The sequence below is a fragment of the Malaclemys terrapin genome, chromosome 10 (assembly GCF_027887155.1).
Source record: "Malaclemys terrapin pileata isolate rMalTer1 chromosome 10, rMalTer1.hap1, whole genome shotgun sequence".
NCBI lineage: Eukaryota > Metazoa > Chordata > Testudines > Emydidae > Malaclemys > Malaclemys terrapin.
This window is the reverse complement of record NC_071514.1, coordinates 42,832,410-42,859,878: the sequence shown is the minus strand read 5'-3', so window position 1 is coordinate 42,859,878 and position 27,469 is coordinate 42,832,410. Positions and strand designations below refer to the sequence as shown.

The 27,469-nt window shown below is 39.4% G+C and overlaps 1 protein-coding gene across 6 annotated transcripts in view; it reads left to right on the top strand.

Annotated features, from left to right (window-relative positions):
* The window catches only part of MYO9A (myosin IXA), a 496,830-nt gene that overhangs the window by 255,324 nt on the left and 214,037 nt on the right, over positions 1-27,469 (top strand). For 5 of the 6 annotated variants that reach the window (XM_054041539.1, XM_054041540.1, XM_054041537.1 and 2 more), the window contains 4 exons: positions 2,804-2,903; positions 8,718-8,774; positions 15,107-15,204; positions 20,044-20,170. In XM_054041539.1, the coding sequence (XP_053897514.1) occupies positions 2,804-2,903; positions 8,718-8,774; positions 15,107-15,204; positions 20,044-20,170 (382 nt within the window). The remainder of the gene's footprint in view (positions 1-2,803; positions 2,904-8,717; positions 8,775-15,106; positions 15,205-20,043; positions 20,171-27,469) is intronic. The other variant, XM_054041538.1, reaches the window with a different exon arrangement.

Sequence of the window (27,469 nt, the reverse complement as noted above, 5' to 3'; positions counted from 1 at the left end):
AGTTCTTGCCCTGTTTACCATTTTGTAAGGAAGAAAATTGACATTTTGGGGTCTAGCCTAATGTATTACTATTACACATGTTCCGAAGCTCTTTCATAAATTTATTTTTGGACAATGGGTGTACTAAGTGGGAACAAAGGTTCTAATTCTCTGTTACTCTGCGCTTTGTGCCATCGTTAACATCAGTGTGAAGTGGTGTTCTGATTTAGTAGCTTTTTTTCACTCACTTTATGTTCACTTTGAACTGGTGTAAATGACTACACATGGTGCAAGGCAACAATCAGGCAGAAGGTTTTCCCCTTTCTCGTTCATAGCCTCCTTTCATAAAGGTCATATACCTAGTGAAGTCAGATATCCTGCCTATCCTTTACATATATCCAAGCATGAAAACATGCCTCATGCAACACATTCTGAAGTTGGTAAGATTCAGCTGCATCCTAATTTCCGGCAGAAGCTGGCTCCACAATTATGGACCCTCCACCAAGAAGGTTCTGCCCTGGTGTGGAGAGATGCTTCCTAAGTGCTCTCTGGCAGTCTCTCCATTGAATGTTGCTGCTGTTGCAAGGTTGAGAGTTTAGAGGTATCTGTTGGATAAGGACCCCCTAAAACCAGTAAAGGGGTGATATCTGGCCACCCAAACTTGCAATAGTTTCTTGGCCATTACTGCTAACTTGAAGGCCAAGTCCAGGTATAATCCAGAGGACTCCAAGTTTGTTTACTCCCTTGACTAATGGGATGTTGATGCTCTCATTTGATTGGGGTAATTACACATTCTACCAGTTCTGCAAAATGTTTATCTGTCTGTTAACCAGATTGGTCTCTGTTTTGCTTGGGTTGAGCGTGCTTTTCTCTCATATCTTTCATGCAAGAAATGGGATACTATACTAATTATACTAAGTAAGAAAGAGGCATAGTGGAGGGGCTCATCAGCATATTAGTGGCATCTTAGCTTATAGTGCTCTTTGACCTCTAGCAATCTCTCAAAACAAAAGCTGACTAGAATGACATCCTCAGTCTGGTGAAACTCTGCAGCAGAGGATCTTGAAGTTAATGCACAGTTCATACACCAACCCAAGTTCATACTGGCAAGAAAGTCATACCTTCTTGCTGGAATCAAGGCAGAACTTTTAGGTTCCCAAGACTTTCCTGTTCATAAAAGATGAGCGCTGAAACCACTTAGCTCACTCTCCAAAGACTGAAGACTAAATCTTTCTAAAATAAAGTAGAAGTTCTACAGATTGTCTTGTTGTTCATTTAGAATGCATCTTGTTAGGTCACTCATTTTTGTTCCCAGACCCTTTTCTGGTCTGTAGTAGCCAGTAGAAATCTATGGCTCTGAACTTGGCAAGAGTGTATAGATGTCCAGGTTCATCTAGCACTAGACTGTCTTTGGTAGCCAAAAATTATTTGGGGAGGTCTGCAAACAGTTTCCAAATAAGCTTGGACCTTCGTAATTCCTCAGTGGCAGTGCATGGGTCATTCTGCTGCCAGAAGCAAGATTGCCAAGAAGGTCCAAAGGGCTACCAGACTGAAGCACTCAGACCAAACCCAGGACTCATAAGGGTGGTGAGGTCATACTGTGAGTGATTGTATTCAGGAGACTGTTTTTCCTAGCCCTGTAACTCTCTTTTGTTTAGTTAAGAGTAAGGCTACGTTTATGTCATGGAATCTGACTTCCACAGACCTCTGTGACATTTTCTGCTTCAGCCCCTGGCAGCCAGTGGGGCCACAACAGGGTTCCAGCAACGAGTGACAGCCTCCTCATGGGGACCCTTCAGGGTTCCAGCAACAGCCGACAGCCTCCTGAGGGGCCCTCCTCAGGGTTCCAGCGATGGGTGATGGCCTCATGGGGAAACCGGGGGCGTGTTGGGCGAGCGGCTGGGGTGTCCTGTTTTCTCTTTGGGAAAGATGGTCACCCTACAGCTTCCAGCCACCATGGGCGAAGGGGGGGCCCCCCTTGCAGCTTCCAGCCACCATGGTGGCAGTGGAAACCATGGAGCCACAGCAGCAAATGTCAGATAGGTCACGGTTTCCGTGAATTTTTGTTTATTGGACATGACTTCTCCATGACTTTTACTAAAAATAAGCATGACAGAAGCTTAGCCTTAATTAAGAGTAAGGTATGTGTGGATAAGAAATTCCTTAAAGTCTGTATCCTTTGCTTTACCACCGGATTGTCCCAGAAGGGTTTAATTAGAAAACGAGAGCTACTGGATCCAGGTGGGAGGAGGGGGTATAGGGTAGTGAGCAGTGGTGGAGCCTTGGGAGGGAAGAAGCTGGCTGAGGGCGGGGCCTTGGGGTGGAGTGCGGGCGGGACTGTGGGGGGGGAAGAGGCCAAGAGGTGGCTGGGTCTCGGGACAGAGTGAGGGCGGAGCGGAGGGCGGAGCCACAGTCTTGGAGGCGGGCCCTTTCTGAGTGTGGGCCCAGTGCCATTGTAAACCTGGTACTGGACACAGATGTGATTGTTCCACTGCCTGCTTCCAAGGGGGACCTGAGTACAGATTGGGTGTTTGCACACACATTAGCCAATTGTGCATTGAACTGGCCATTTGCACATGCTCTTGGTATTAATGGATGGAATGTTAAAACTGAGCTAAAGTGAGGTGCCCTAATCTCATTTGAAAGTCAATGAAAATAATACCCTTCATGCCTTTGAAAATCACAGTCTAAGTTTGTATGCTCAATTGCACGTGCAGCTGCAGTCCCACAACTTTGAAAATCAGGTTCTTGGTGTGAACACAAAAGTATATGTACAATGCTGATATTGATTTTCAAGTTTAACATAATTTTTATTTGTTACCAGGAACTACCATGTATTTTATTACCTTCTGGCAGGAGCAAGTGAGGAAGAAAGATCAGCATTCCATCTTAAACAACCCGAGGAGTATCATTATCTCAATCAGGTGGGAATAAACAGGCAGCTTTGGGGATGTGACAGCATTTTATAAAAGGGGTTGTAGAATATATATATCTCTAGAATGATGGACTGTTCTTTCCTGATGACATACTTCTTCTCTATTGATTTTACTTAATGCCAATAAAGAAAATAAGCCGAGTGGTGAAATTTATTGTCCTTGGCCTTTGCATTCAGGGTTTCATGTTGAGAAATTCATCAGTGTTGGCACTTCAGCTATTTGAGAAGGGCAATGATTTTGATGCTATCCGTCATCCTTAAGTGGAGTACAGAAGAATAAAAATATAAGCTATTTACTGAATATAATCTCCTAAGGGAAGTTATTATCATTTACCTTCCATCTGTATGAATGTTGTTGTTAATTAATATCTGTCTTCTACCTAGGTCTGTTCAGATAGAGATGTGTCTGCTTGTTAGCAGTTGGCCTGTAGGATATAACAGCTTGCATGATGATGATATAATTCTGTAGCTTTATGGATTGGCTGCCTGATAGCATGATTTTTGTACTTTAACAGTGTAACAAGCCTAATATAAACAAAATGTAGAAACCATCAACCACAAACAAGTGAGATATTTCTGTGGGACTATTCAGTTAACGTCGCAGAAAATTTATGAAGCTTTGTTGTAGAAATGTTGTGCCCACCACAACATTTATGTGAGCGGGTCTTTGTTTAGCAAGCTGGCCTCCTTTACAGCAGGTGGGGAGAAGGGGGAAAGTTTACAGGGATGAGCAGGAAGCAGTTGGAGCTAGGTCAGGACAAGGTCAATGCATAGCCCTGTAGAGGTTCTTTTTACCGGGTTTGGGCAGGGTTCTCCTCTGCCTTTAATGTACGTTAAGAGGAAAAAGGTATTAGGTCCTGTAAATGTTGAAGGGATTTGGACAGTCACATGTGGAACCCTTTGTGACGGGTTGGACCCCTTGGGAAGCCACCTGATGTGCTGAGATACCACTGCGTCTACCTGTTCTGCCAGCATGGGCCCCCTTTAATCTGTCTTGCTGAGCCAGGCTCTTAAAACTTCCTCTAAAAAACACACACACACACACATCGGGAAGACTCAGCTTAAGGGACTTGCTCCAGCATTCAGATGTCCACCTCTCTTGGAGTGCAGACCCAAAGATATATTCTCAAATTCGCCCTCTCCCTCAATGTGGAGAGAGCTGTGCTTCTTGCCCCCCCTCCCCCCAGTTAAAAATTACAGAAACTGGGTTTAATAATGAACAAAATAAATTTTATTAACTATAAAAGGCAGATTTGAAGTGGTAAAAGGGGTTACAAACAGAACAAAACAGATTACTAAGTAAATGAAATCAAACATGCAAACTAAGCTAGTTTCACTAAAGAAATTGGTTACAAATAGTATTTCTCACCCTAGATATTGTTGCAGGCAGTTTGCAAAGTTGCTGTGGTTCAAAGTTCCAGTTTTATTCCTTTTCAGACTGGACCCCTGTCTCAGACTGGACTCCCCCCTTGCCTTCCCTTTTGCAGTCTTTTTTCTTGGGCAGATAGGTCGTGGAGAAGAGGAGTCCTGTTTGCCTTCCTCCCCACCCTTAAATAGGATTTACATAAGGCAGGAATCCTTGGTTTCTCAAACTTGACCCCCCCCCCCCCTTCCCTTACAGTGGAAAGTTACAAGAAGTCCCAGGTAATGTTTTATTATCAGGTGACAAGACCACCTGACTCTCTAGGATTATGGCGTCCATGAGTCAGTGGCAGTATGGAGCGTCCGCAGGAAGGCCAAACTTTTCACAATCCATTGTCCTTGCTGATGGGCCATCTACCCTGTTTAGCTTTTCCATAGTTGGACCTGAAGTGTTAGCAGTGGACGTCACCCAAAGTAGCATAGTTGAAATACAGATACATAGTCAATATTCCTAACTTCAGATACAGAAATGATAAAGGCACACAAATTGGATAATCACATTCAGTAAATTATAACCTTTCCAATGATATCTCACATGAGCCATCTTGCATAAAGTATATCTGTTATTTCATATTCATATCATAAGCATGTTTTCATAAAGAATATGGACTGACACATCACACCCTTGCTTGTCAGTGGTTAATTGTCCTTTCATTTCATGAAGTTGAAATCACATGCAATATAAAACTAAAAAATAAAACGCACAATTATTTCAAATTTGGTGACAATATATACCTCCAGACCAGTGGCATCGCCATGGGCACCCGCATGGCCCCACAATATGCCAACATTTTTATGGCTGACCCGGAACAGCGCTTCCTCAGCTCTCGTCCACTCACGCCCCTTCTCTACCTATGCTACATTGATGACATCTTCATCATCTGGACCCATGGGAAGGAGATTCTGGAAGAATTCCACCACAATTTCAACAGATTCCACCCCACCATCAACCTCAGCCTGGACCAGTCTACACGGGAGGTCCACTTCCTAGACACCACAGTACAAATAAGTGATGGTCACGTTAACACCACCCTATACCGAAAACCCACCGACCGCTACGCCTACCTTCATGCCTCCAGCTTCCACCCCGGACACACCACACGATCCATCATCTACAGCCAAGCGCTGAGGTACAACCACATCTGCTCCAACCCCTCAGACAGAGACCCAATACCTACAAGATCTTCACCAAGCATTCTCAAAACTACGATATCCGCACAAGGAAATAAAGAAACAAATCAACAGAGCCCGACATGTACCCAGAAGCCTCCTGCTACAAGACAAGCCCAAGAAAGGAACCAACAGAACTCCACTGGCCATCACCTACAGTCCTCAGCTTAAACTTCTCCAGTGCATCATCAGTGATCTACAACCCATTCTGGACAACGATCACTCGCTTTCACAGACCTTGGGAGGCAGGCCAGTCCTCGCCCACAGACAACCCGCAAACCTTAAGCATATTCTCACCAGCAACCACACACTGCACCATAACAACTCTAACTCAGGAACCAATCCATGCAACAAACCTCGATGCCAACTCTGCCCACATATCTACACCAGCAACACCATCACAGGACCTAACCAGATCAGCTACAACATCACCAGTTCATTCACCTGCACGTCCACCAATGTTGTTATATGCCATCATGTGCCAGCAATGCCCCTCTGCTATGTACATTGGCCAAACTGGACAGTCACTACATAAAAGGATAAATGGACACAAGTCAGATATCAGGAATGGCAATATACAAAAACCTGTAGGAGAACATTTCAACCTCCCCGGCCACACAATAGCAGATGTAAAGGTAACCATCTTACAGCAAAAAAATTTCAGGACCAGACTCCAAAGAGAAACTGCTGAGCTTCAGTTCATTTGCAAATTTGACACCATCAGATCAGGATTAAACAAAGACTGTGAATGGCTAGCCAACTACAAAAGCAGTTTCTCCTTCCTTGGTGTTCACACCTCAGCTGCTAGCAGAAGACCTCACTCTCCCTGATTGAACTAACCTCGTTATCTCCAGACTGAATCTTGCCTGCATATTTATACCTGCCTCTGGAAATTTCCATTACATGCGTCAGACTAAGTGGCTATTCACCCACAAAAGCTTATGCTCCAATACATCTGTTAGTCTTAAAGGTGCTACAGGACTCTGTTGCTTTTTACAGATCCAGACTAACACAGCTACCCCTCAGATACTAAAAAATAAAGAATCCCTAGTTACGTTATATGTGGATTTTTTATATTAAATGCCTGTTTTACTTTGGAATGATAGATCTGAGAACAGTTTAGTATATATTTAAAAGAAATTTTTTTTTCATTGGCTAGCAGTAAATAATTTGCTATTCTTAGATTACAAGTTAAAGCTTCAATTGTGTAAACACAGTTCATTGCAAATAACTTTTTAATCTTTCTTAAAATTGTGAAAGGTTGACACCTTAAGAGGGCTAAGGTCCTCAGAAAGTAAGAACTTTTAAAGTCCTTTCGAGCAGTATATTAAAGCCAGAATACAATATAGTAATAATGATTGCCACCCACATTTAATGACATTAAGAATTTCACACAAGCTAGTGACCTAATAGAGTTTAAGGCTTTTGTTGTTTGAGAACATACTGTGTTTTTTATGTAACATCTGTTGTGTAATTCTGAAGCATGGCAGGGGCAAGATAATTTTCAAATGAATTCTTTGTTTTGTTTCATAATCTTAATTTTGTTTTAAAAACCAGCTATTTTTATTATATTTCCTTTATTTTTTTCAAGGTTGTAAAACCGAGGTCAACAGTATTTAAAAAAACAACAACAAAGTAGTATAATGTACTAGGTAAGGAGAGGGCTGACATGTTTTAGATTAAAACATTGGTTTTAGTCTAAATCATGGTCTGTTGACGATGGTTGGAGGTGCATAGAATTTCTATGTGCCCCTCAGAGGACCTTCAAAGCAGATTCTGGATTTAGCTGAGGATCACAATGACAGTCTTAAGTTTTTGACATGATTACTGTATTGTATCTAGGCCTATTTGTTAGAGAGCTTTATCCGTGTGGACCTACACAAATTGGCTTCTTTAGAAGTGTTAAGTGTGTCATTTCATGCCAGCACCTTCCATTAGTGCAGTAACAACATCCTTCCCATCGCCTACATCCAGTGGGGACAATGAAAGATAAGGAGGAAGAGGAAATGGAAACATGAAAAGACAAAAATATTAAATCACCTTTGAACATTCTCATACTAATTAAATGGATTTGATTTGTTACAGGTGCCTTAGAAATACATAAAATAGAGAGAGATTAGAGAGGGATAAGAAGAGATAAAGGGGGGATGGTCAGTTACTGTTCACTGAAAAGATGGAAAAAATTAGGGAACAAAGTAAAACTTTTTTCTTTCCATTTTCACCAAGCCTCTGATCCACATTTAGGTGTACAAAACAAAATTGTATTTTATACTGAGAGAGAGAATTAAAGCATCTATTGTTTAAACCACTCCAGTTTTTGTAAAAAGTATAATATTTGAGCAAGCCTTTAGTGTAAGAAAAGAGCTGAAATAATTTATTTTTTTAAAATATTTTTTAATAAAACAACCTTATTTGTAATTTCTGCTCAGGTCAGATTTGGCCGGTCAAATAGATTTACAGTTGAAATGCTAAAGGTCCAATCGTGCACAGTGCTAACTACTTCCTGAGCTGTGCTGGCTGACCTCCACTCCTACTGCAGTCAACACCATGCAGGACTGGATCTGTAATTAGTTTAATTACTACAGTATAAACAGTTGTGCCATAACATTTTCCCACTGGGGCCTTTTTCTGCTTTATTTTTTTTAGCCTTGAGACTCCTTATATTTTGTCCACCCTAACTATACCTTTTTTAACCCCATCTCTACCTTTTTTAACCCCATCTCTGTCTTTCTGGCTGAGAAAGACTAGATGGCACTTCCATAGGAGCCCCTTGATGCTGTTCCTTGATTGGTCATATGAATCATTGTTTTCCAACATATGTAGCTCCCCAGAGAAGGGGTTAAGAGAGTAGAAACTAGAGCTTGTTCTCCAGCATGGCTGTGCAGATCACTATCACTAGGTAAGCCCATGGATCAACTATAATAGTCATAGATAAATCTGTCTTAGAAATATATTAATTAGCCTTGTAACATGCGGAATTATCATTATACATGTTATTAAAATAAGTAGAGATCAGAATATTGACAAATGTGGTAAATAATTCCTAAAACCTAAATTCTTCCTTGCAGATTTTAAATTTCATAACTCCATGCAAAATGAATTCTGACTTTGCAAGTAATGTAATTGCATTGCTGCCCTGTCTCAAAGGCCTGGGGGAGAGAGAGTTATGTTTGACTTGAATGCTACTTAACCTGATCTGCCTTGCTTTCAGATGACAAAGAAACCCCTCAGACAGAGCTGGGATGATTATTACTATGACTCTGAGCCGGTCAGTACAAGTACATGTGCATTCTGTGTTGCTGGTGTAGGGTGCTTCTTTGCTTATTTGAATCTTTATTCTACACCAAGACACAGAGAAAACTTAGTTAATTTAAAATAGAAACACCAAAGCCATAGGTTTTCTTCTCAGTGCGATTGCTTGGATATTTAGCCGGTGATGGTGCAAATCTTTTTTTCCCCATCCCTTTTTTGGTCATTTTCCTTTGCTAAGCCTTCTCTCTTAGTCTGGATTGAATATGCCCATCTAATTGAACCAAGTATCAATTATCTAATGATGATGTTATCCTAAGGTATAGTGCATATGTGTTGACAAAAAGGTGTACATTGCCATATTATGAAACCATTATTATACAATAATTACATTTCTCTCTTGTGAAAATAAAGTACTCCTTTCAGTGATATTTCAAAGTACAACAAACCGAGATTTTTAATTAAACAGGCATTGAAAGATTTGTTCTCCATGTTCCTTCAGAATGACTGCAGTAGTTAATTTCCTATCTGATTTGTTATATAAAAATACTGCACCACGTATGTGAGAAAATGGAGACACCAATATTATTTAGAATAAAAACAGTTCCTTGGTTAAAATAGTTTGGCTTGTAGTGTTATCTGAAAGAAGACAGCTTAACAGCAAGACCTTTCCAAATACATATGACCAAAAAAGGAAATGTGAAGCTCTTTTTTTATAACCCCCACTCTCCCCCCCCCGTGTGCAATTCAGTCAAGCGGCACTGGCCCAGATTAGAGATGTGCTTTTGGTTTGTGTGGCCTGCAGATGATGTGTACGTGTTCTTTTTTTGTCAGTTTTGTCTTGAACCTAAAAGCATGCTTGTAAATCTAATTGCATGTTATCATTGCTATCAATGTGCTTTATACTAATGGAGTTTGGTAATCTTAAGGAATAAAAGGTAATCTGTAAGGATATCCTTTTACTGTATGGGTAAATAGGCAAAAATAAAAGTAAGACTTTCATCAGTGAGAATATTTAATCTCAGACCCACAGAAGGGACAGGTTATAATTGGTTAAAGTTTAAAATACTGAATATTGAATAATTCAGTGCTTGGGGTGGGAATCTCTGTATAATATACTAACAGTTTCAAGGAACTAATTTGGATCATGTATTAAAAAAAACATAATAGGAGGTAGATAAGACAAATCCTCCTTACATCTGAGCTGGGCTAATCACACTGTGCAGATTTTATTTTATTTTTTTAAACTAAAACCAGCTCAGGATGATGTAAGAAAAATAGAGTTGCTTTGCCCATTTCTGAGCAGCAAAGTCTGTAAATATTTTTTAGTTATTTGTTGAATCTGGTATTTTGAGAGGTTTGGCTATTTATTTACTTGTACTACCAGGTTAGTAGACAATGAAATCAGCAAGAATGCTTCGACTATGAAGTTCCTTTTTGTTTATTGTGAGGGGTGGTCCTGAAGGTTTGTTTTTTTTCTTTGTGAATTTCAAAAAGATTAAAAAAAAAATTGGTTTATGAACAGAGACACAACACAGAATCAGGGTGGATGTGATTTAAATCAAATTGATTTAAATCACTAGTCAGGAAAACTCGATTTCATCATGGATTTCTACATAAAAGTGCATTCTTGTTGGTTATTACCTTAGTACATATTCTTCACAACTCCGAGATAGATGTAGGTTTCATTTTTAGAAGGTACACACTATACATTTTTAAAGTGATTTATTTTGAAAACTTTTCAGATTCATTTTATAGCTATATCAGAAAATGAATGCTTGTTTTGTTATTTCATTTACCAAAGATAATTGAAGCAGATATTTATGAAGTCATTGGGAGGTGAACTATCTCCAATTCAACAGGTTAATCATTAATATTTGGAGGATTTTCTTGCCATGCTGCATTAGGAGAACATCACCAGACGGACATTTAAATTGTTTTACTTAACTAAAACAACAATGATATGTATTCTGGATTTTTTTCTTCACCAGCAAACACATAATATTTTAACAAAACAAGCATATGAATTTTTGAAGTTAGTTAAACATTCAAGTTTTTTAAAATCAAGTTTGTTTTTGTTAAAATTGTTTTTAACTAAAATAGTTAAATGAAATATTATTTTTTTAAAAACAAAAATTAAATCGACTGTGGTCAACAGGTCAACATGAGAAACTTAAAATATTGGCTTCTGCAGCTAACTCAGTCATCTTCACCTTCAGTTTCTTGTTTGTTCATAATCTGGAAAAGAAAAACAAGCTTTCCTGCTTTTTCAGGTCCCAAATGATTTCTCAATTTGGAATGACTTAGTCCAAAGGAAGAAAATATTCTTTCTACACCGGCAGAAGGTTAAAAGTGAGATTATCACTTCAACAGTCTCTGAATCCAAGTGCTTAAGTGATTTCCACCAGTTCACTGGTGTGACTTTCTTTAAAACATCATCAGCAAACATATATTTCTTGAATGTCTCACCCTTAACTCTGAAGTTTATTATAGTTGCCATTATGGAGGGATGATTGCTGGATGTCCATGTCATAGCCAACTTCTCTTTTTCAGCAGTTAAGGTTTGACCCTGGTACCGAATATTGAGAATATTTGCAAGAAAATGAGCTGGAGATCGTGCTTGTCCCATTCGTTTTTTAATGCTTGTAATTTAACTCTGTCATTGCATATTTCTCTTCTTAAGTTCTCACTCAGTTCTTTCCAAATTTCAACAGTGTCAGCAATAAAACAGCTATTTTTCTGCATTTTGTTTAAGGCTACAGAAATAGGCTTCAGTGTACTCTGCATGTGTTCAACATTTCTCTTAAGCCCAATGTTGAGAACTTTGGCTGACGGTACCATCTATTTTTTCACAGTTTTGTTCACAAACTGTCATCAGCTTAGGCCAGTTGTTAATATAGTGCTCAAAATAGTCCACTACTGAGTTCCATCGCACGTCTTGTGGGAGAGTTAGCTTGGTTCCTGCCACTGTTTTTCAGAGCAGCTGCTGCAAAGTGGTTGTTATGGAAGTATTTTGCAATTTCAACAACATTAGCACTCACCCAGCACTGTCACTGCATGTGCTCCTAGGGGCCGGGCCCCTCTCAGGTCCAGGAAGCCCCCCCTCGCCTCCCCTGTGGTGGGTGCCAGAAGCGGGGACAGCTGCCATCACATGTGCGCGCCTCCTCCCTCAGCAGGTGGCGGCTGCACTGCTGCCTCAGCCTGCCACCGGTGCCACTCCCTGGAGGCGAGGGAGCACAGCGCGGAGCAGCAGGGCAGCTTTCCGCTGCCCAGGGCGTAGGCAGGGACGCTCTGTGGGAGGCGCGTGGGGGCAGCAGGTGGGACCGGGGGATGCTCTGGGGAAGGCGCAGGTGGGGGAGAGACTCAGCCCTGAACATTGGTGGAGCTGGGCCCCTATGCCCTGAATTTGCTGGAGCATGGGCACCATGGCCCCATGTAACTTGCCGCCCCAATGATATTTTCATCTCTGAACAAGCATATCTTTCAACTTTGAGAGTGGAGATGCTTGAATTGCTTCAATTTAGTGTTAGTAAGCAGGGTTCTTGCTTTTGTATGACAAGACTGAAAAGGCTGGGAGACGACTCATTGCTTAAGCAGAATACTGATGACCAGTTTGATTAGTCTGCAAATGTTGGCTCTTTTCACAGTTGTTTGCCATTACAGCATGAATGTTCTAAATTTATGACTGTCCATTTTGATAAAAGAAAATAAAGTATAGGGACTTACTGCTGATGAAATAGTGTGCAGAGCATCTGCTTTGACATAAATGATTTACAAGAAGCCTTTCCATATGGGTTAATGAGCTTGGCAATTGTTATGTAAATTGTTAACCACATTGCCTTTGGCTTTGAATGTATTGCTTCTGAGTCAGCTGTAGTAGTTTCACTATTAACTTGTGATATAATTTCAAATGGGTGAAATCCAATAAGGGAGCGGTCACAGGAACATAGGCAGTGTTTCTTCATTTTTATTTTTAAATGAGATTTTTAGTGTCCTTGATAGCTTCCAGCCCTGGATACTAAATGCATGTAAAATGCTTTTATTTGTCTGTGCTGTCCAAGTTCAGCAAGGGCCGGAGAACTAACACTGTGTGTCAACCATAACTTGGAGAGGGGAGTTTAGTTTTATTGGCCCTTTCCTCCCTTGAAACCTTTCTGCATCTGCCAACAAGGAAGCCAGTTTTGATAGTATTTTTTCTGATGTAGACACTTGTTTTTTAAGAGCTGGATTGAGATTAACAATTTATTTCATACTGCTCGCCAATTAGCTATCAGTTAGTAATGACTTTTGGTCACTAAAATCTGGGCCAAAGTGGAACCACTGACCTACATATGAAAGGCTTTGTTTCTTGTCATCAGTTTATGGAATAAAATTAATTTGTCTCATTGATGTATTACATGGTTTATCTATTTTGAGCTATAGCTGTCCCATTGAATACATATGATGTATAAATTTATTCAGAGTTTAAAAGTAGTTTATGGGGCTATGTCCAGTTAAAGCGGGCACATTTCTACAGTATTATCAATTCAATTTAGCACAACTGATGAAAATGCCCCCTTTTTAATAAGTCTTGTTTTAACAGAATGCAAACGTATTCATTTCTAATTTAAATTGAGACTCTGCCTACATTGGTATTACAGCTGATTTTAAAAACCAGGTATAAATCCACTTACAGTTAAACAGTTTTTAGTTGGGGGAATTGGATACTGCCAGTGAATATTGTCTAATATTCCTGTATGTTTGTATAGTTTATTGATGCTAATATTTGAAATTAAAGTGTTTTATCTTAGGATCAACAAGTGGACATTACTCTAAAGCAATAACCATATTAAGGAAAGGGAGGAAAAATCTTCCCCCTTAAAGGAGAAGATTTGTATCAATGAGTTAGCTGTGAAGATTTATCCACCTATACATGCCGTGGGATGCAGAATGGAGAGACAGCTTTGTGCTATTTATTGAAAGTGAGAGCGAGTGTACTTGAGAGTCCAGGAAATAGTCAGTATTCTGTGATTGTTTAGAGCCTGGTCTCTGTAACATGCAAGTAGCCCTGTATATTGTGGATTTTCAAAACTGTTCATACAAATATGTGTGCACACTTAAATACAGTTATCATGATTTCCATGCAAATGACCAGAGTGGATCGTATAATATGTACACTCAATTACCTGATATGTGATTGTAGGTACAGTTTTGAAAATGGGCTGTTATTTTATTTATATGTGTAACAATATTTTCTTTCTGTACAATTATCAATAAAATAGTCTGTGGTTTAACACAGCGTGACTTGGATTTGGAGACTGACACTTTGGGCTGTAGCTGGATGGCTCACATAGGAAGACATAAAATAATCTGGCCTATCTAGGGAGGAAACGCATGGTGGGCATGGGGTGAACCAAATCACATGAAAGGTACTGGGCTTATTAGTTTATAAACCACTTTACGGGAGTTTAGTTGTAAGGCATATAGTTTTAAATAAGGTTCTTAAATATAGCTGTGAAGCCAATATAGATGGGCCTCAGTATATCTGAATTGTGAAAACTCTGGTACTCTTTGTCACCATTAACTATTAGTTTTGTAATATTAGTGGGTTATAGAAAACATAAGAGTTCAGTATCTAAATCATTTGAAAGTATCCATGTACCCTCAAAATGTAAAGTTCGGTAGATTTTGAATTTCCTCTGAGTTAGCATTTTCAGAACATTAGTTAATGTTTAGAATAAAAAAACCTGTTAAATACAACAGCCTCCAATCTGCAGCATTCCAAAATTCATGATTTTACCCCCACAATTAATCTATTGATATATGTTGCAGTTAATTTTATTTTTAAAATAATGTAAAATAATCCATTTTTAATTTAAAAAATGGAATTCTTTTCATTTGTTAGGAGTGTCTGTGAGTTTAGAATAAATGAGGCCCAGGATTCTAAGATTAATACTTAGAGCAGACTTGATCTCCTTGGAGAGTTATATGCACATACTTCTTCCAGCAAGTTTTTTTAACATTATTCAAAAGCTGCATGTTAGCTCTCCTCATTCTTTGACTGAGTCCCCATCCCTCACCCACAATAGGTATAGTTCACAATTCATATTGTGCATGCTCTTTTCATTCTGCATTGGACTTTCAGAATGGTTCCAGAGGGGGAGAGTGTGAATATGATGTCAAAGGTGTGTGTTGCTGGTGACTAATTGAGCTGTTCCTTATTAATGTTAAGGGGGTCTGTGTCCGTCACTCCTCAGGCAGGAAGGTCATGGAAAGCACTGATTAAGATTTGTGTAATGCTGAATTGACCGGCTAGATACATTCTGGTCTTCATTTCTTTTAACACTCAATCTTTGTGTTTGAACCAAACAGGATTGTTTCTCTGTTGAAGGGGAAGACCTGAAGCATGATTTTGAGCGCTTACAACTGGCCATGGAGATGGTGGGATTTCTTCCCAAGACTCGCAGACAGTGAGTTAATCTTCCACATTAATATCTGGCATAATGAGCAAGACAGTGCTGAATGCACTTGAGTGTGACTCTGTTGTGCGCTATATAATTTATCAGACTGCTGATATGACAGGGTGTAATGACACTTGACAATTTATATGTTAAACCTTTAAAGAACATTTAAAGGTATAAACAGGATATACTTCCTGTCAGTTGAGGTATTTTTGAATTGTTCATGAATATTAATGTCTCATTCTGCATGACTTTAATTCAAATGATGATTCAGTCAGATATCCTGTCTGTAACCTTTTATATATTATACTGCTCTACAGCCAAAATGCTTCTGAAATAAATGTAGTCAAACTTTACTAATTCTGGGTCACTTAGAAAGAAAATGATGCTTAAAATTGTTGATTGGCTCTAGTTTTCAAGATATGCTATTGGGTCAGTATATACGACCCTTGACTTGGGAATGGCGGAGGATAAGTAAGTTCTAAAGGGAAGGGATCTCAATTTAAACCAGAAATGACTAAAATACATCTTTGACTGGATCTATGAATAAATCTATGACTGGGTTTGGACAGTACTTGCTTTTTAGGCAAAACAATGAATGATGCAATCTGAAGCTGGTATTGGGTCATACATGATATGAATTGCATCATGTTATTCCTAGAAGTCATGGATGATGCAATCATAACGAAGCTTACATCACTCTGCTGAACAAATTGCCCTATATCAGCTCTAGAAATCATACAGTGTCATGTCCTCTTATTTGTCAGTGTTTGATTTTTGCAAAGGGACACATTTCTGTTTAGCCAAAGTGAGCAGAGATGCCTCGTACTTGTGTGAACAATGCAGATAACTTCTGCTATGTTTGTGGTGAAGTGACTTTTGCATCACAAAAGCGCATTATAACCACTATGGTTAAGAAAGCCTATCACCTTTATTTTGGCGGCAAAATTGGCGATCAGGACAAGAGGTGGGCCCCACACATATGCTGCAACACTTGTGCAACAAATCTTCGCCGGTGGTTGAACAGGAAAAGGAAATCTATGCCTTTTGCAGTGCCAATGATTTGGAGAGAGCCAACAGATCATACCAGCAATTGTTACTTCTGCATGGTGCCTCCAGTTGGGAAAGGTGTGTCAAAGAAGAAAAAGTGGACTGTGCATTATCCAAACATTCCATCAGCTATATGCCCAGTATCCCACGGAGAAGGACTGCCGGTTCCTGATGCACCAGAATCATTCTCACTTGAGTCAGATGAGGAAGAGGATGAAACTTCTGGTCCTGAACCATCAATGTCACAGAACCCACATTTTCTCCCATCCTCCTCCTCTGGACCACACATCATAACACACGGTGAACTGAATGACCTTGTCAGGGATTTGGAACTACCCAAGAGTAAAGCAGAGCTGTTGGGCTCCAGACTACAGCAGTGGAATCTCCTGGCAGGTGATGTTAGGGTTTCCAGTTTTGTGACCGTCAAAAGGATCTTGTCCCATTCTTCTTCATGGAAGGTGATCTTGTAGCCTGCAACAACATCAATGGTGTGTGATGGCCCTCAACATCGTTCACAATCCAGATGAGTGGAGACCGTTCATTGATTCATCGAAGACGAGTCTTAAAGCTGTTTTACTGCATAAGGGCAATGTTTTGCCATCAATTCCAGTTGGTCATGCAGTCCATATGAAGGAAACCTATGACAACATGAAACAACTTTTGAGGTGCATAAACTATGACCAACATCAGTGGCAGCTTTGTGGTGATTTGAAGGTTGTTGCTCTCTTGCTTGGTCTGCAGACTGGATACACAAAGTACTGCTGTTTTCTCTGGGAATGAGATAGTCGTGCAAGAGATTCCCACTACATCAAGAAAGATTGACCACTCCGACAGTCATTGGAGCCTGGGAGGAAAAATGTTCAGCATCCACCACTTGTTGAATCAAGGAAGATTTTGTTATCACCCTTACACATCAAGCTGGGTCTGATGAAGAACTTTGTCAAGGCCATTGACAAAACACAAGCAGATTTCAATTACTTTGGTGGAAAATTTCCAAGGTTAAGTGAAGCTAACCTTGTTGTTGGTCCTCAGATTCGTGAACTTCTTCGAGATGATGCATTTGACCATGCACTGTGTGGCAAGGAAAAGACAGCATGGAAAACATTCCAGTTAGTGGCAATACATTTTCTCAGAAACAAGAAGGCAGACAACTACAGGTTGTTGGTGGAAAACCTCCTCAAGGCATACAAAAGCCTTGGTTGCAACATGTCACTAAAGATACATTTTTTTGCCCTCTCATCTAGATTTTTTTCCACCGAACTGCGGAGCAGTGAGCGACGAGCATGGCGAGCGATTTCACCAGGACATTGCAACAATGGAGAAACGCTATCAGGGCAAATGGAGCCCATCAATGCTTTATTGCTGGACAGTGACAAGAGATGCTCCATTTAATGAATACAAGAGACAAGCCAAGAAGCGCCGAGTAGACACTGACTAGGACTAAACTATGTACATAATAGTTTTTTGCCTTTTGTTTCATAATAAATTTTATTTATATAACCCTTTTGCTGATTTTTAAAGTGTTACATAAACAGGACAGGTGAAATATTATCATGTAAAGCAACCATAAACACATGAAAAGACCTAGGTTTACAATTTTTGATTAAACCTCTACTAGCTACACAGTGTACATAGACATAAAATGTAAAAACTTAAATATCTTAGAAACAGTAGCCAGTCAGTTGTTTTAATTGTCATATTTGAATTCAGCACATCAAAATACATAATAAATAGACAACGTCTCAAAAATTGTAGACCGGTGTTACTTATTTTTAACCCTTGGATCCATTTTGCATGCATTTGCTGATACCAAATATTCTAGAAGCCTTAAAAATACCTTTGTGTGTAACATCTGGATCCACTCATTCAGTGGTATGACTAGTTGAGAAATAGGGTTGATTAATCTTAATCTAATACAGAATGAGAATAGCAGTGTCACTCTGAGACTAATAATAACAGCCTTCATGATGCTGCCAGGCAATTGAGGGGGAGGAGGAAGGGAATACAACAAAAAAGAAAAGTAACCACACAACACAAGTGTTTGGATTGAGATTTTGTTTTAGTTCAGCAAAAATTGCAAAATAATTCTTTATCAATACAGTACTTTCAAGTTCTATCAAGCTACATTATCACTGAAAGTTTTTAAGTCTTCAGTAGGTTATGAATAAATTATTAGATGGAGTCATGAATATCTTTTTCCATAAATCATTACTTCTATAATGTGTTGGTCTAACATAAATGTTTGTATTTATATTAAATAGAAAAAAAATGACATCAGGATAGCAATACTGTTTTCAACAACAAAAACATCAGATTCACAAATCAATAACTTGAATACCACTAAGGCTATGTCTACACTACACAGCTTTTAGCAACATAATGGCATATTGGACTGCATTAGTAGGAGCATTGTCAGCAGATGGAGGGAAGTAATTATTCCTCTCTATTCGGCACTGGTGAGGCCACACACTTGCGTCTAGTTTTGGGCCCCCCGCTACAGAAAGAATGTGGACAAATTGGAGAGTGTCCAGCGGAGGGCAACGAAAATGATTATGGGGCTGGGGCACATGACTTACAAGGGGAGAGTGAGGGAACTGAGCTTATTTAGTCTGCAGAAGAGGAGAGTGAGGGGGGATTTGATAGCAGCCTTTAATTACCTGATGCGGGGTTACAAAGAGGATGGAGCCTGGCTGTTTTCAGTGGTGGCAGATGACAGAACAAGGAGCAGTGGTTTCAAGTTGCAGTGGGGGAGGTCTAGTTTGGATATTAGGAAAAACTATTTTACTAGGAGGGTAGTGAAGCACTGGAATGGGTTACCTTGGGAGGTGGTGGAATCTCCATCCTTAGGGGTTTTTAAGGCCTGGCTTGACAAAGCCCTGACTGGGATGATTTAGTTGGTGTTGGTCCTGCTTTGAGCAGGGGGTTGTACTAGATGACCTCCTGAAGTCCCTTCCAACCCTGATATTCTGTGATTCTATGACATGGCTGTGTCGCTACAGCCGTGCCGCTATAAGTCGTGCAGCGTAGCCACTGTTTGTCGGCTCTCCTGCCAACAAAAAACTTCCACCCCCCAACGAGCGGCATTTGCATTGTCGGCAGGAGACCGCTGTGGCCGACAACGCACTGTTAACACTGGCACTTCTTGTTGCTTTTTTTCAGTTTTTTTTTTCCCCCAACACCTCTGAAAGACAAAGTTTTGTCGTTCAATTGCTAGTGTAGACATAGCCTAAGTCCCTACATATATACATATATTTTTTTAAAGAGTAAAAATGTGTTTAAATTGTTTTGATCCAAACCATTGGATTCACTTTCTCAGTGAAGCAAAATTTTCAGAAGTATGCACCAATACTGAGTATGTCAGTATTTGAGTGTTCAGTGAAAAATGGGCCTTAGATGACTCAAGTTGGATGCTAATTTTGAGGGTCTCAATTTTCCAGTGGACAGTTTTGAAACTGTAGGGCATAGCTTATCTGTGCCTCAGTTTTCCTCATTTGCAAAATGGGAATTATAATACTTAATAAATGCAAAGTATTCATATTAAGTATTGCAGCAAATAGGATTCATAACATTGCACTGTTTTCAGGCAGCTTTCTAATCAGAATACATTTTAAGGGGTGATAGATGATTTGTGGCAGTTTTTCTTTTGGTTCTTACTGTAGTGGGATTCTAATAAGAAATGTCATTCCAGGGTTGTTGACACTGATGTTTGCTCCAAGATTCTGACAGTGATTTTTTTCTTTTGGTATTATGAAAAAAAATAATAAAACAAAAATCTTTTTTTTCTTTTTGTTTCTTTAGGATTTTCTCTCTCTTATCTGCAATACTACACTTGGGTAACATCTGTTACAAAAAGAAAACATACCGGGATGATTCTATAGATATTTGTAACCCTGAAGTACTACCTATTGTCTCAGAATTGCTGGAGGTGAGCATTAATTTTTCTTTATACTATCTACAGTTCATCTCCTTTCCTCCTTTTTTGGTGTATCTTTCTTTTAGAAGACAACTCATTTCATATATTGTAAGGGAAAATGTCATATTGAGCTAAAACTTAATATGGGCAATTCTAGTTTTCACTTACTGAATGGCTGTAGCAATTGGCGGTTGGTCACGTGTTTCCCTTTTCTTCCCATCCTTATTTTGAATATTAAGGCATCTGCATATTATTTATTCCTGTTTGGTCTGTATCACTGCCTGTGACTTTAGACATTCTGACAAGATATTAAAATACTACTCATATCAATGAAATTAAAATGATCGCATAGCAGCAGCAGGAGAGAAAGAGCCTTTGTGCAGCAGAATGTATCTCAAATCCCCAACTCTTAGTTCCATCACTAACAATTCCACCCATCTCAGCCCTACCTACGTACCCATCCATTTGGATGGGCTTTGCAGAGGGACCTGAGAGGCAAGAGATTTGGGCAGTTTGAGACCAAGGGTGAGTAAATTCCAGAGTTGAGGTACCCTCACAGAAAACACTGCCCTCTGTGTATTGCAGCTGTGGCAGTATCACATGAGGAAGGAGTCAGATAGGCTGGTCCCTAGCTATATATGATTTTTTTTAGGTCAAAACCAACATTTTAAGCCCATCTAAAAGCCATCAGGCAGCCAGAGCAGATTATGAAGAGTTGGTGTTATTTGCTCATAGTGAAAAATTTAACAAATGGACCACCACATTCTTTACTTACCTTCTGAATTCAAGAGCAAAAGTCACCATGTCCTGGCCCAAATGCAGATGGCAAAAAGCTGTCCTGGTCATTTTTGCTATTTGCTTATCTAAAAGCAGCTGGAATTCAATAAATCCCCCAAATTGCACACTTGAGTAATAGATGGGGAACTCTCACTCTAAATCAATTCATAATCTTTGTTTCCCCCCCTCTGGTTGGTCCCACAAACTACCATTATCACCCTTACTTTATCTTGATTGAACCTCAGTCAACTGATTCCCATCCTTATCTGAGTCTCACCCAAACATTGTGAAAGACTCTGTGATGCTTCATGGATTGGATGAGATAGAAAGTTAGGTGTCATCAGCATACTGAAGGCACTTCAACCCATATCTCTGCACTGATCTAGCCTAACAGCATCATGTATGTGTTGACCAGAAGTGGTGACAGAATAGCTATTAGAGCAGACAGCTGTCCAGCACTACCTGAGAGCTCTCTCCAAGTGAAATTTCCTCAGTTAGCAGTCCTGTCCACCCCCACTAGAATGTGCAGGTGATTCACCATGTTGTGATCAAAAGCATCCGGTAGATCCAATAATATCAGCTTGGGACACGTAGGGGAAAATTTTCAAAGGCACAAAGGGGTCTTACATGCTCAACTCCCATTGAAAGTCAGTGGGAGTTGGGCATTTAACTCCCTTTTGTGCCTTTCAGAATTTCCCTCTTGATCTGTATGCATCACAGAGAGGAGATAATCATCAAATGGAACAAAAATAGCATATATGCCAACCATAGCCAAGTGAGAATCCATATTCACAGGGGTCAGGGAACCTGCGGCATCAAGATATTGTAAGAGTTGTCTTGCCACAAACTTTTGCATAATCTCAACCAAAAACGAGAGATTAAATATGGGTCAAGATTTAAAAAAAAAAAAAAAGACTCAGTGCTCCCTATTCCAATTTAGCATAACGTTCAAGCAGCCACAAAATATTGCATTATTTCTTCCATATTGAAGTCCACAAAGACCCTGCCACCCCTTATTATATTGCCAGAATAAGGCAAAAAGACCAATTCACCACTCTGCTTAGATGAACTGGAAATTTCACCATACCCCCCATATTTATACTCCCAGTGTAAATCACAGACCCCATCTTCCAGATACTGATCACATATTCAGCTTTGCCTGAACCGCACCACACAGGTAAGTTCTAAACCTCACAGTATCCCATTTATCAGACTATGCTAGTACGTTGCTTATTTGTCATGGAGGAGAAAATGAAGTTGACGTGTATAGAATGTGTGCATCTTGTCGGTCAATAATGATTTCACAAACTTCTGACATAGTTATGAATAAATGGTGGACTAGTAAAAGGGGATGGAGTTAAAGTAGTTCTTTTCATGTGTAATGTGATATTTAACATTTATTTAAGAGATTTATGAACTTTCAGAGGATTTGAATCTTTATATACATTATCTTTCCGTATCACTGGCATACTTTTAAATATCTTAATGTGACGTTAATGATTTTACCTTTTAAAACATTTGTTACTTAATATAGCAAACTAAACTCTAAGTTTACAAAGGATTTTTTCTATGATTTTTTTTTTTTTAATGGAAACAAAATGTATATTAAAAGTATAAATTAGGCAGGAATTACACCATTTGTATGGCCCCCTGTAAATGTTAGACAGAAGTACATGAAGTGTAGGACTGGAAAGGACTTCAACAGGTCATCTAGTTCAGTCTCTTGCATTCAAGCCAGGACTACCTAATAACTAGACCATTCCTGAAAGGTGTTTACCTAACGTGTTCTTAAACACCTCCATTAATGGAGATTCCACAACCGCCCTAGGCTATTTGTTCGAGTGTTTAACTAGTCTGACAATTAGGAAGTTTTTCCTAATGTCCAATCTAAACCTCCCTTGCTGCAATTTAAGCCCATTGCTTCTTGTCCTATCCTCAGATGTTAAGAACAATTTTTCTCTCTCCTCCTTGTAAACAACCTTTTATGTACTTGAAAACTGTTATCATGTCCCCCCTCAGTCTTCACTTCTCCAAACTAAACAAACCCAATTTTTTCAGTCTTTCTTCAGAGGTTATGTTTTTGAGACCTTTAATAATTTTTGTTGCTCTTCTCTGGACTTTCTCCAATTTGTCCACATCTTTCCTGAAATGTGGCACCCAGAACTGGACACAATACTCTAGTTGAGGCCTTACCAGCATGGAGTAGAATGGAAGAATTACTTCTTGTGTCTTGCTTACAATGCTCCTACTAACACATCCCAGAATGATGTTAGTTTTTTTGCAACAGTGTTACACTGTTGACGCATATTTAGTTTATGATCCCTTATAATCCCCAGATCCTGTTCCATAGTAGTCCTTCCTAGGCAGTCATTTCCCATTTTGAATTTGTGCAATTGATTATTTCTTCTTAAGTGGAGTACTTTTTATTTGTCCTTATTGAATTTTATCCTGTTTACTTCAGATCATTTCTCCAGTTTATCCAAATCATTTTGAATTTTAATCCCGTCCTCCAAAGCACTTGCAACCTCTCCCAGCTTGGTATTGCCTGCAAACTTGATAACTGAATTCTCTATGCCATTGTCTAAATCATTTATGAAGATATTGAACAGAACTGGACCCAGGACTTGTGGGACCCCACTCGATATGCCCTTACTTACTCCAATATCATATTAAGATTTTTCAGGTTTTTACATTTTAAAACTTGGCAGACTAATTGTAACTGGTTATAATGTAGGATGAGTTCATGAAATTGCTTTAAATGTAAGGAGGAGATTCTCCCTCCAGCCTCAGAGTAATCACAAAAAATTTGAATCCGTCTTTTTCCTGATCTAAGAGAATGGAGGAAATTGGCCTAGTAATGGAAGCCTGATTACAACCTCAACTATGGAGATTCTCTCTCCATTTAATCTTATTCTGTTGAAAGGAATGCCTGCCTCCCATTGCCTCTCAAAAAAAGCCTCACAGCACATTCTCATTGGTAAAATTGACATAACTGGTACTTTCATTCATATTATTATTAATATATAAATCAGTACCAAGAATAGTTTCTCTTTGAGAAAACACTCCTGTTTTTTTCCTGGCAAAAGCAGATTATATGAATTGTAACCGTAAAATTATATAGTTTTTCTAAAATTGACAATCACATGGTGTGAAGAAGTGCTGTCAACCTGTTAATTTCCCTAAATATATCATCTTTAACGAAGGTAAGTCTCATGCAGTTCCCTCACTATGTCATCCATTGCGGTGGTGGGAAAAAAATAAATAAACCCTCTCCCCCCCTTTTTTTTTAACACCCTCCTCCTTCTGCTGTGCTGTGCATCAAATCCCACCGCTAACACCAGTTGTGACAAAGTTCCTCCTCTGCCTTGGTGGGTCCTGCGCTTTCAGACGGATTTGCTTGCCTCCTTGAAGATTGTCTTTATATATACGTGCATTAAGAGAATTTTTGAGGAAAATTAGGTTTCCTACATGTTGAATGGGATGTGCCTTTCTTTAATGACTGTACCTTCGGAGCCCTAAAGAGGTTCGCAGTGCCCCAAATTAAAAATAGCAAAGAATATATAATGAAGAGACATTGTATTGTTTGATGAAGCCAACATAAGAGATGGAACTAGAAATGTAATGTCATGTCCAAATGAATATTTTTTTGAATGGTTCTGTATGGAAAGCTTTCCACAAGATTGTGGGAGAAATGTATTATACTGTAGTAGCCATATAGCAGTGCTACAGGTATTGTTACGAGAACATCTCCATTAGAAACCCCTACTTTCAGGGGATTCTAACTTCTGTTAGGTCATTTCTGAGAGATGAGAATATAGGGGAAAAGTTGTTTTTCAGTAGTCTTCTAATTAATTTTTAAGAATTTGCCATGGACTCGTTTATCTTAATTTTATTTCTCTAGAGTATCTGTCCAATGGCCAAGTATTCCTCCCACTGAATTTCCTCTACTTTATTTGAATATGTAACCCTCTTTGTACCCTGTAGGAAGGTGAAATTTGAGACATGGCCAGTGGGGAAGTAGGGGTAGAGGTAGGAGAGAGGCTGCTAGACTCCTTCTAATGCTATCTTGAAGGTGAAGAAGGATTAAGACTTCTTTCCAAATTTTGAGGTAGCATTGGGAGACATCCTGTTGTATTTGTGTCTTTTGAGATGTCCCCCTCTCTTTTCTTTCCCAGGCTACAAATGTAATATTGTCTAGGGTATATTGTATTCTAGGTGCCCATGAAACTGATTTGAATGATTGCACTGGGATGTTGTTTGAGTGTACGGTGGCAGCCAAGTTGCACCAGCACACTTTTTATTGTTTAGAACATTTTTTTTCTTCCTTTCTATTTAATTTGGAAACAAATCCAAAGAAAAATAATGTGAATTCATTAAATTCAAGCCATCTAAATCTATGGTTTTCCCAACAGCCATACCTCTTGTAATCTACATTATGGAAAAAATGTAACAGTTTATGTAGTACTTCAAAAAAATCTACATATGTGCAAAGTCACTGAGTTTAGGTTGCTGGAGAAATAATAATTTTGAACGTCTTTATTTTCACATTTAAATTCTCATCCATAAGCTTGTGCTAATGTTCTGATATTTGTGTGGGGAGGTTTATTATTCAGAGCTGTGTTCAGGACTGGATTGTAGAGAACTCTGGGGAAGTTGCTGTAAAGGGAAGCTAGTGTTGAAAGCTGTGAGGAAATATGAAGAGTGATAAAGTGCTGAGATGGTCTTCATTATTCGTAGACGTTGACACTGCATTCCAAAATATGGTACTTTTTTTTTGATTTGTTAAAACATTCAGACTAAGTATTTGTTGTAAAAGTAAACTGCTCCATAGGATTTTGCCTGGACTCTGTGGATCGTTTCATTTACAGCAAGACTTCAATTACTTTTTTTTAAATAATAGACATAGTGTATGGATTATGTGAGGGGCTTGGCAGATATTTCTTGGCCTTTGTTTAAACTTCACTGAAAGTCAGTGTTGTAGGATGAGGTCAATGTTGCCTGATGGATTGACCAGATGTAGAATTCTGTAAAAGTAGTGAAGCTATTACAGAGGGAGGGAGAATTTCTGTGACAACAGGTTTCACTGGAAACCCAGAGGATCTTTTTTAAAAATAAAATGTTTGTGGTGAAGAGCCTGTAAATACTCAATTGTGAGCTAACTGATCCCTCTTCTCCCCCCCCCCCCGTTTCTATCTGTCTTATATGTGCCAAGGAAGATGGTCTCACAATTTAGGACTTGGAATAATAGAGCAGTTTTTCTTATTTGCATGTGTAATTTAGAATATGTTAAGTGTGTTTGAGCATGATGGGGACTGCTTAAGCAGAACTCATAGCTGAACTAAATCTTTTGGGAGCAGATAAGCAAGTCTGTTTGTTTTTCTGATACTGTTTTTCCAGTGTAAAAAGCAGATAATATTTTCCTACCTTTTGTAAGGGGCTTTTAGCTTGTTGGGTAAAAAGTGCTACATAAATGTTAAGTGGCAGCTCCCTGCTTCTGGAGCTCTTCCCTGCCACAGGGAAAAACTCAAGCAGAGGAGATAGGATCTGGATCGGGGAGGCTGCCCTCTCCCCTGTCAGAGCCTTTCCTCATCACAGTGAAAGACTCTGGCAGTGGGGAGCTGCTGAAGCCTTTCCCAGCTGCCTTCCCGCTGCCAGAGAGGACATGTGTAGCTACATGCTGCACTGTGGACGCAGCTTTTCTTTTCACTGTGGCAAAAGGGGCATGTAATATACACATAGCCTATGTGATATTGGGCCTTGGTAATCAAAAGCAATTTTTTCCTGTGAAAATAAAAGCAACTCAGTTATAAAATAGCAGTGTAATAAATTATACTTACTGAATCCACCATTTTATACTAATGAGCGTTCCCTTCCAGCAGCTTATAGCCAGGTATATGGATAAATGTATGCTAAGAATTTTTCCACTGAAAAGCTCTCTTTAGTTCTCCCAGAGGAATTCCCCATTCTCTCTCTTGCAGGACAGAGAGAATAAAGAGAAATCAAAAAGGAGGGTAGGAATACCATGACTGTCGTTGATTTCTGCTGTCAAGTATGGCAGTCCACATTGCTATACAGACCCTCCTCTTTGATGGACATATCCATCAATGGGGGTCCAAGGATCTTATGGACCCATCTTCTCCAACTGAAATCTGGGCAGGTGGATCTCTGGCCCGCTACTCAAGAATAAGTTTCTTATAGCTAGTCTTTTACCCAGCCCTTCCTTTGACTTCTTTCCATAGATAGAGACTCACCTTAAAAAAAGGCCTTGAAGACACACACAGCAGTGTTGTCCTTCATGGAAATGGGTGTAAGGGTCCCAATTACACCATTTTCTCTACGCCTGATGAACTCTCATTCCAGCTAGTTAGGTGCCTGGGTTTGGCCATTGAAATGCACAAACTAGCAACAAATGAACTCCTTGTACTCTTTCAGATCTCTTTTTCTGTTTCCCATTATGGTAAAGCTGAGTTCCATACTGTTCTTGGATTTGTTCCTAGGATGCTGTCTGCAAATCACAATAACCAGGAGATGTAC